At 42.7% G+C, this 10,753-nt stretch overlaps 1 protein-coding gene across 1 annotated transcript in view; it reads left to right on the top strand.

The window, feature by feature from the left end:
• The first annotated feature begins 830 nt into the window (after positions 1-830).
• The window catches only part of tmem145 (transmembrane protein 145), a 36,599-nt gene continuing 26,676 nt past the window's right edge, over positions 831-10,753 (top strand). Inside the window, exon 1 of the mRNA XM_068735510.1 lies at positions 831-1,085. Coding sequence (XP_068591611.1) covers positions 975-1,085 — 111 coding nt within the window. The 5' untranslated portion in view covers positions 831-974. The remainder of the gene's footprint in view (positions 1,086-10,753) is intronic.

Here is a 10,753-nt window from a genome sequence, read left to right as displayed (position 1 = left end):
GTAAGTATAGTTTTAAGGTTCTTTTATTTCCATTTGATGCTACTTTATACTTCTACTCCATTGCTGAGGAACATATGGCAGACTGATACTTTACAGATAAAGATTTAACAAACCTGTGATGTATGTTTTTGTATAGATTAAACTACCCTGCAGTACTGTATATAAATTGGCTGCAACATTAAGATAACTACAATCTATAATCTATATATTCATATACGTACTGCATATGTGATAAAGTAAAACAATTCGACATAACGTTTGATATTTAATGTAGCCTAACATTTGCTGAAATTGCTGTTACTTTGGTAATTTTTTGAATACAGGGATTACTACTATTAACAGTATTTTACATTGTGTTAAAATGTGTTTATCACGAGGGAAATTGCTGTGCAGCAGTTGCAATACAAAGTGATCCTAGTGCAAATATAAAAGTCTAAAATATCAATAAGGTGCAAATCCAAAATAAATAGGTTCCATATATTAGCCTACAATGTTACTCAGCTGTTTTAGCAAAAAAATTTAACGTTTCTGGTGTAAATTCAGCAGTAATACAGCCTATTAGATCCTGTTGATGCATGCTGCTGCTCAGGGATATAATAACTTGAGCCGGGAGGCCAGGCATCATCTGTCTCCGTGATACTTCATTACAGGTTTGTGACCTCTAATGAAAACATGACTTTAATCAGCCAAAGCATTTTTAATGTGCGGACGTGTCGCATTCTCAAAGCACGAGCGGAACCGGGAGCGCGCACTCTGTACCCCTTCTACCACACGCACACACACATCATCCAGCCTCAACCGCTGTAGGGGGGGCACATGCATTGAAAGGACTAGCGTGAACGCGCCCGGGTCCTCTCTCTCGCTCTCTCTCTCGCGCTTTTGCTCGAGCCGTTCCTCCGTACGCGCTCCCGCTCAGAGACAGGCTTTTTCGGGGAGCCCGGAGAGCAGAGTCGCGACAGCGAGGAGTGAGAAAGATGGAGGTGAGGGTCGGGGAGAGACTCCTGTGCCTGGCTGTGCTGTCCAGCGTCTTCTTCGTGGATTCAGTCCTCGGGAAATACGTCAAAGGCATCATCAATACCAAAGAGGTGAGCGCTGTTTTTGTTGGGGGTATTTTACGTCTTGAATTAGTTGCCACTTTGCGTCAATGACAGCGCCACAGAGAGGCAGCTGGGGAAGAGACTGCGTCTCCGCACGCAGGTGTTCCTGTGGTGGACTGTGGTGGATGCACCGTTAAGTTGCTCCGGATATCTTGGCGTGTGTTTACTGCCGCCTATATGAAACACAATCACCCTTATTCTGCCATTGCAATTGCGCGCTGTCTGCGTGCGTGTCATCTGTGGCGTATATTGTACCCATTGTGATGGTATTTGGCATCATAGCTCCAGTATAAGCGGCATCCCACCAGAACCACTGCTGTCGATCGAGCCTCCTGTACAGCGACCACTCGCCTCTTAAGCCAATTCCAGTTTAACTCGCATTATTATTTTTTTGTTCTTAAATGTAAATTAGCAGTGGTGTTCCTGTTCGTGATTAGTGGACCCGTTACAGGTGTGCGTCATATGGCTGCTGGCGCGCGGCGATGGATTGTTGTTTGATCCATGAGAAACCGGGCTCTGTCCAGCCCCGGTCAGATTCAAATTTTTTTGGAGTCTGTTTTCAGAGAGATTAGCATCGACATCATCGCTGCCCTGACAAGATCTCTGAGTTAACATGATAACTGTGCAGCTGAGCAGAGTCTGTAGCTCTGAGCCGTGTGTGTGTGTGTGTGTGTGTGTGTGTGTGTGTGTGTGTGTGTGTGTGTGTGTGTGTGTGTGTGTGTGTGTGTGTGAGAGATTCACGAGGCTACCACCTGCTGTTCCCCATCTCTGCTTCGTATTCTCACGAGTTTGTGGATCAAGTTTGACACGCTTGAGTAGTAGAGTAGAGCTGTCTTAATGACAGATCTGTCTAATACGCCTTAATTCAGATGATCATGCTTGTTTAGACGATTTATGGTAATTGTGTTGCACAAACTGTGCTGTGCAGGTCAAAGTATGTATCTCTCTGAAACAACAGAGGACTCAGTTAATCTTTCAATCTGGGAGGTCAGCTGTGCCTGGAGATTCTAGACCAGGGGTAAAGGAAATTAACGTTTAACAAACACAAGAAATAATTCATATGATATCAAAACAATTTCACAGATCTCAAGGTGATGTGTGCACATTTGTTGCCTGACAATCCATCTTAAAATGCTATATGAACCATTAAATAAGCTGCAAATGAAGCTAGAACCAGCAATGACTAAGTTACTGATAAGTCATCAACTTGTTTAATCTCTAACATGAACGCCAGCAGTAGTTAACAACATAGAGGGGACTATTTTGTTGCACTGTTCAGCCCGTAATGGGATGTGCTGTTGTAAAAATACAGCATGCATGTTCAGAAGCATCCCTCCACTGAAACACTATAATATTCATATAATATTATTATAACACAGTCAATATTGTGGACCAACCACTCGGGTGTTTCATGTACCACAGATTTTCTTGTGTTGCCAAAATGCGACTTGGCAGCAAAAAAAAAAGCATTGAAATAGGCCTACTTTGCCACCAAGCACCAGCATATCACCTTTTGTCTATATATATATATATATATATATATATATATATATATATATGTGTGTGTATCGTCTTACTTGGCTCCCCCCAAATAAAAGTAAACAACAGAATCTATCAGACACCAGTTTGAGCCAACAAGCTGTAATTCTCTCTCTCTAGCATGCTGACTTGTTGGTGGTGTAACTCGCATTCCCTGAACCTTGACTACATTAAATTTAAAAAATACGCCATGAAGTGAGAGATTGAAGTCGCCAGTTTAAAACTCAGGGAGGACGACGGGGATCTGGATGGATAAATTGAACAAGAGGCACTCATCCGTCCATCACTGCTGATGCGATGCCCTTGAACGAAGCGCTGAATCTGCACCTGCTCCAGTGAAGCTGCTCAGTGGTGGGCAATAGGTTTCACTGGGCAACTTCCAAGTGTGTGTGTGTGTGTGTGTGTGTGTGTGTGTGTGTGTGTGTGTGTGTGTGTGTGTGTGTGTGTGTGTGTGTGTGTGTGTGTGTGAGAGAGTGTGTGTGAGAGAGACTCTCCAGCTTGTGACAAGGACTTTCCGAGGCCTCTGCAGTAAATAAGAATATAGATTTAGTCAGCTTGTCTCTTAACGCCACAAACATAATAGGTTTTACCGAAAAGTAAATTGTGCCCTTAAGCTGCATTGTAGGCTGTAACTAACAATTATTTTCATTATGGAGTGATCTGATTATTTTATTGATTAATTGTTCGGAAAAATGTCATTTCTTAGAGCCAAAGGTGATGAATTTTTTGTCCAGTCAACACTCAAAAATCCAAAGATGGTTACTTTACTATCAAAATTCAAAAAAATATATTAATAATAATAATTAGAAAGAAATCTGAGAGGCTACTGCTAATGGATTTTTGTCCTTTTTGCTTAAAACATGAATATCAAAATAGTTGCTGATGGGTTATCTGTTGAGGGACTACTTAATTAAACAAGTTAACAAGTGATTCTTTTAGCTATTGTTCCCCCCGTGTGTGTGTGTGTGTGTGTGTGTGTGTGTGTGTGTGTGTGTGTGTGTGTGTGTGTGTGTGTGTGTGTGTGTGTGTGTGTGTGTGTGTGTGTGTGTGTGTGTGTGTGTGTGTGTGTGTGCGAGCGAGCGAGCGAGCGAGCGAGCGAGCGAGCGACTGATGTCTCACACACACACACACACACGCACGCGCGTGTGTGTGTGTGAGACATCAGTCTTGGTCGTGCATTCTTGCCCCAAGGTGACCCACAAACTCCATTCCACAGAAATCTCCTTCCTCTCAGATTGACACTAACACACATAATAAACTCGAGCACTCACACAAACCCACTAAACACTGTCGTTTTGTCAACGTATGGAGAGCTGAAGGCCGATTTTTTTTATTTATTTTTCCAGAGCTGCAAATTGAGAAATGTAATCTACCACACTGGGAGAGATGAACTGTTGGAAACTGTGGAGCGGCTGCAGAAATATAGAGACACATAAACAAAGTAATCCCAAGGTACCGGTGCGGCCGACTGGTCAACAGCTTTATTCGGGCTGGTCGATGTTCAGAATTAGCTTTGGCTCGTGGAGTGTGGAGGCGCTGATAAAATGTCCCTTTGAGAGGCAGCAGTGGTTTTAAGGTCAGGGGAAGGTTGGCGTTTTGAATCCAGCGGGGACAATCTGGGAAAGGAATGAAAACGTTTCCTCTGTTTCCATAGAGATGTTGAACTGGTGTTGCTCAGTTACATTTTCACAGGATGGACTTGCTGTTAACAGGGGTCAAACCTCAGCTTTCAAAGAAGCTGAAAGATTTTGGGAAAATATGTAAAAACTGTATAAGAAGTGGACGTAGTCACTGCCATGTCAACCACTGGTTTGTGCCGTCGCCATCTTGTTTTTTTCCGTTATTTTGTTTTTATGCAACCAGAAGTACAACTGAATGCTGAATAAGATACTTTTAAGGGACCAAAATGTTACGATTTACTTTCATGAGCTGAAAACACACTGAAAGGTTTAAAGTTTTAAGACAGCAACACTTCCAACTCCAGAATGGACAACACCGTGGCAGCGACCTGTCAATCACAAGGTAGCCACACCCTAAAGCATACTCTGCTTTATCGTCTATTATATTTAAAATAGGACCATCATTTACAAAATGAACATCACGCTGTATTGAAGAGGACTTCAAACTAGCGACTGAGATCATAAACTCATCTTTACAATGTAGGGTCACTGTCTCATAGACTTCTATACAATCCGACTTCTTTTTGCAACCAGAGGAGTCGGCCCCCGATGGCCATTTGAAAGAATGCAGGGTTAATCCACTTCCGCATTGGCTTCACTTTTCAGACCCGGAGGTTGCCGCCGAGTGGGGGGGGGGAAGTTGCCATCCCCCCTGTTAGCAAAATGACCAAAATGCAAAAGTTAGGAAAGTAATGTTGAAGTGGAGCTTGATGTTGCCTTACACATAAAAGAGTCAACTCTACGCGGTGAGGCATACAGCTTATTCATTCAACACTGGTACGGATCGGTTCTCTGTATTGGCCGATACCCAAAAAACAGTTTTTAGTCCAAGTATGAAAGACACCAGCATGCTGAGAGTTTATTAACCAATCATCAGATGGGAATATTATCATTTTTTTTTTTGGCCAACTCCACAGTTAACGTTGATTAACAAAATGAAAGTAGAATGATTTAAAAGTAGCCCAGACAACACTAAAACTTGGTTGCTCCTGTTTTTTTAAGAAAATTGCAGTTCTTGCATTATGGGACGTTAGCTGAGTCGAAGTGTCCTTGAGCAAGACACTGTCCCCCTAGCTGCTCCCCGGGCACCTGTCATGGGCAGCCCACTGCTCCCTGGTACAGGGATGGGTCAAATGCAGAGAAGAATTTCCCCCTCAACGGGATAAATATAGTGTAATAAATAAATAAAAATAAAATAAATAAACAAAATGATCAATCATTCAGCCCCAGTTTTCGGTATTCTCTTGGAAATGGAGGTTGGGGGTTTAGAGACTTATTCTGTCTTTGGTCCTTGTGTTTCCACAGTTAATGAAAGTACGTGAATTAGACCAGAAAGGTCTTTCAACTTTTGTCTTTTGAAAATTAATGAAAACGAACAGATGCCCTTGAAAGTTCTTTTTCTAATTTAAAAATCTAGCGGCCATATTCATCAGCTCGCCTCAGCTCGCTGGGCCTTTCTCCATCCTAAAATCAACATCACACCCGAGGAAAGACACTGTGATGGATGTTGGGGTTGAGATAACAGCACTTCACCAGGATTTCTGGACTTAATAGGATCATGAAGAAAAGATGCGTAGTATATGATGTCTCGTTTTAATTAATGCCATGACTTATCTTGAAATATGCCAGTTCTAAATTCTTAAATGTTGGCAAACATGGCTTTGAAAGTCACTGACGAATCCTTCAAGTTGACATTGAAGTACGTTTTGGGAGCCCTGTGTAGAACTTCCAACTCAATCAGTTTTCCTGCATCTCTTTTTAATGAGGACATGTGATTAGACACAGGCAGGCACCGTGCGTTTGTGCAGGTGTGTGCATGTGGGGGCGAGTGTTTTTCATGGGCCCATATGCTAGCTTTAATGTGAATGTGTGTGTCCACAGAGTCTGTGTGTGCTCATGTGAAACACCCAGAGAGACGGAGGGAGACCGAGCTCCAGTGTATTTGTGTTTGTCGGTGCGTGAGTGTGTTTATGCGTCGCAGCGTTGTGTAACCCTGACTAATGAATCATTGAGAAGCCCAGCGGTCCAGGGGTGACTCGACTAGCTGATTGGTAATTAATTGTTAATGAGGCTTAGAAAGCAAACAGTGATCTGGAGGAGAAAGAGAGAAAAAGACCGAAAGCTACAGAGATGAAAGCACAGAAACTGTGAGGGAGGAAAGACAGAAAGGGAGAGAGACGGGGAGATGCTGAATTGACCGGATACTGCATCAAGGCCCAGCACTTGATTAATGGTGTGTACACACACACACACACACACACGCACATGTGCAGGCACGCACACACACTCTGGGAGGTGGCTGAGTGATTCTGCATCACAATGCAGTGGCCATGGGGAAATAAGAAGACTAAAAGGGGATTAAGGTAGACACCTCATCCGCTGTTGCTGTTCTCCAGGGCTTGGTTTCTGTTCTGCTCTCCACTGACTCTCTGTAACACACACACACACACACACACACACACACACACACACACTCTCACACACACACACACACACACACACACACACACACACACACACAGCCATACTAGACTAACTAGCGGCCGCTGGGTTTAGTTGTTGACGTTGGTGGGATAGCTCGATCCTGGTGGTGATTTGTGCTAATAGCTATTTGAGCGGCATGCTGGCTTGTTGATGCCATCCTGGCTTTGTTCCACTCGGTGGTCTGCCTTTTAAAGGGGAAGTCCAACGATTTTTAGACATCAAAGTCTGTTTACAAGTCTCAGGGAGTGCTACTTCATGAAAAAAAAGTGTATAAAGCCCTTTGTGGAGCTGTGTGAAATCTAATATATTGCCTGAAGCGATGTCACTTAAGTCGGCCTTGGTTTGGGGCAAAAGACTACAAGTTTGGAAATGAGAAAGATTCTTCTGTAGCCTGTTCCTCATCTCTGCTTGAGGCCTGAGGCTACACTAGTCCCTACTAGCATAACTTAAATCTTTGACCAAACAGTTGACGGTCAAATTGCATTGTGGGTAACCGAGGCGCCAGGTTCTGACAGCGAAGAACAAATAGATGGATTAATAAAGATGATATCTATGGCTTTGCTGCATCGGTATAGATCTCTCTTTTTTAAACGACTAAATGCTAGATTGGTGGAGTTCTAATTTAATCCAAACACGCTACTGACTTTAAGTCTATTGTGCTTGTATTGTATTGATGTACTTTAATGTCTTACAGTAGATGCCGATCACATTGTTAGTTTGATCTTAATAAAGCCACATTTGAGAAGCTGCAACCAAAGAATATGTGCTGGAAAAATGACAAATCAATCATCAAAATAGTATGTTATTTTTTTGTTGATCGACTAATTGGTTAATCAACCAATCGCTTCAGCTCAAGTGTACAGCTATTTAAAGGGAAATTGTTACTGCATACACTTGTGTTTTAGACATTGTGCTTTCAACTTTTTGGGTGAAATTCTCCTGTTTCAACTTTACAATGCCTCCATCAACAAAGCCAGGTTAAAGAAATAGTGTTTCTCTGGGTTTGTTGAGGAAATACATGACTGGCTTGCACAGAGCCCTGAGCTCAACCCCATTAAACACCCTTTGGGATGAACTGGATCTCCGACTGCGAGCCTGAACTTATCACAGCCAACATCTGTGCCTGACCTCACTGATGCTCTTGTGGCTGAAAGGGAGAAAATCCCTGCAGCCAGGTTCCAAAATCCTGGAAAGCCTGCTTTGAAGTGTGGAGACATACGGACGTCCATTGGCTTAGAAGGAAAATGTCCCATAATCTCATGGGTGTAATGTTTGGGTGCTTTCTCATGTTGGTAGTGTGATAGTCCCGTTTAATCACAGTACAACCAGTTAAAGATACTGTTGTTGGTTTATTGGTTGGTTGAATGTGTGGTTAGGTTCGTTAGTACTTCTGGTATTTTATAGTGTGTGTGTGTGTGTGTGTGTGTGTGTGTGTGTGTGTGTGTGTGTGTGTGTGTGTGTGTGTGTGTGTGTGTGTGTGTGTGTAAAGCTCAAGTAACTGGCGCTCATATAGCAAGTAGGAAAAAACAAATGATCTGCTTTGAACACCTTAGTTCAGTCGGAGCCGAGTTATATTTCTGCTGTGCTTTTGAGGAGGAAATTTGAAGGACGAGCGTACGGGAGTGTAACTAAGTGAAAGTGTTTGTGTGTGTTTGAATGAACAGCTTGGCCTTTTGATGTTTCTATGGCAGCTGCAAACTAAGGCATTCTGTAGGCACTGAAGTGAGTATGTGTGTGTGTGTGTGTGTGTGTGTGTGTGTGTGTGTGTGGGTGTGTTTGTGTGTGTGTGCTGTAAGTGAGTGTGTGACAGATGTTTGTGGGTGATTCTGTGGTTGCGCCCAACAAGGGGGTCTTTGACAGTCCTAGCCTGTGGTGAGTTAAATGATACCCCCCCCCCCCATCACAACCAGACCACCCTCCTCTCCTCTCTCCAGGGATTCGTCTTTGGGTCAGCGCTCCCCTCTGCTGCCCCGGTTGTCATGGTCTCAGCCTTATAGCGTCATCCAGGACAACGCTCGGAGGTGGGAGTGAGTCTCTGGCTTCAGTGACTTTTGGAGTTTGCCATGAATTATAACCCAGTGGCTCCGGGGGATGAAGCTGCCTGGCAGCGGCTGAAATATGGCTGCGGTTTTGTTTGCTGTGATATATGGAGGCAGCGGGGCCGGCCACGCTACGCTGCTCTGGTTGCACTTTGTTTCTTAGCAGAGAAATTACCGTGCTTGTTTATGTAGGGAGAAAGCAGGGCAGAGGTAATTACAGTATAATGGTACACGGGGAGTTTTGCTGGTTGGGTGGAGATCAAGAGTTCATAACAACCAATCTTGAGGCCAGTTTTAATAAAGAAGAGGAGAGAACTGTGCCCTAGTCCCTGAAGAAGCTGAAATGTGCAACAGATTCTTGTCTGTGGAGCGGACCAGTAGAAGCATTGTGTGTGAATGCAGTTGTCTTTGTTTTTAACATTTCAACAGAAAGATTGATTTTAGGGAAAATAAACATAACCTGAAGTAGAACTTGGAGATACGTCAATAATATGAGAGACTTTATCACCTGGATTTTGTTATTTTTTATACTATGCGACTGTGTTTTCCTGGTCATAAAAGCTACACTGCAGATGGATAATTCAGCTGACTGTTCTGTGAAGTGATAATTTAAAACCTGCTGTTTTATCATATCCAGATATTGTATAGAACTCCAGTTAGGATCAGTTCAGTCAGTAACACTCTCGTCATAGATTTGAACCATTTATTGCAATAAATGGAAATACAGTTAAACTTGGCGCTGATGGCTCCGCTCTTTGAATGCTCGCTGGATTAGCCAGCAGCTACCAGGCCAAAACGGGGAGCACCAAGTAACGACCCCCAAGGGTTTAAACTTTACAGGAATGAGCCAGAATTCAATTTTTTAAATACATTTCAACCATGCCATGAAAGATGAACTCTGAACTAAAAAAGGGCGGAGGAGGCAAAGCTTTGCCAGCAGTATGGTCTGTAACAGCGTAGGTGTAGAATGAATCGGTGAGGAGGGAGTTATAGTTAAATAAGCCTCCTTGAAGTGAGAGTGGGCTGTGATTGGTGTGTGGCCGATTAGAAGCTATGATTCAATTGGCTGGCTACAGCTGGGGCCGTATGACTTCCGTCTCCTGCATGACCTCACTTGATGCTTCGTGTGTTGTAGGAAAGCACAAGTACTGAGCCTGATGAAGGCCACAAGCCGAAACAGATCTTTGGTCTTAACAATAGTTGTTCTATAAACTGCAAGTGTTGCTGGAGCTTCGACCTCTTTTCTCCTTACACCTTTGGAGGAGGTGAAGTTGTGCCTGAAACCCACACTCTGCCTCTCCAGGAAAGCGCTGGTAGTCATAAACCAAGTCTTTACTACAGCTTGGAGCAGGGCCATACATTTAAGTGTACTGACCAAACTGAGTTTGTAGCATTGAGTATTAAACACAAAAACAGCACAAAAACTCAGATGTTGTCACCTATATTGAAAGAAAAGATACCTCAATATTTGTTGAATAGTGACAAAATTGTGACTGCAGCATAAAAAATAGTCAAGTATTAAAAGTTTGCATTGAATACTTGATCAGCTTCTCAGTCCTGTTTACTTAATCTATATTTCCTAATTAAATTGAAATATATATATTTTTTTTAGGTAAATCTGTTCGTGTTGATAACAATAAACTCTGACGCATTCATTTTAGAAGTTTGGTATATCTTATTTAATTGGTTCTGCAACTAATAAATTGTTTCATTATAGCTTAATCCGCTGTTTTTTTATTACTCAATTAACTGGCCAAAAAGTGTCCAACACAATTTGTTAGAGCTCAAGTTGACGTATTGCGTATTTTGTGTGACCAACAGTCCACAATATGTTCAGTCCACTATCAAACAACACAACAGCAAACATACAACTCAAACAATTCATCAAAATGAGCAAAATTGTTGCTGACCCTAA

Source organism: Cebidichthys violaceus, unplaced genomic scaffold (genome assembly GCF_023349555.1).
Source record: "Cebidichthys violaceus isolate CVI_PGR_0920_01 unplaced genomic scaffold, fCebVio1.0.p SCAF_7, whole genome shotgun sequence".
In the NCBI taxonomy this organism is placed as follows: Eukaryota; Metazoa; Chordata; class Actinopteri; order Perciformes; family Stichaeidae; genus Cebidichthys; species Cebidichthys violaceus.
This window is presented reverse-complemented; position numbering and strand designations above follow the sequence as displayed.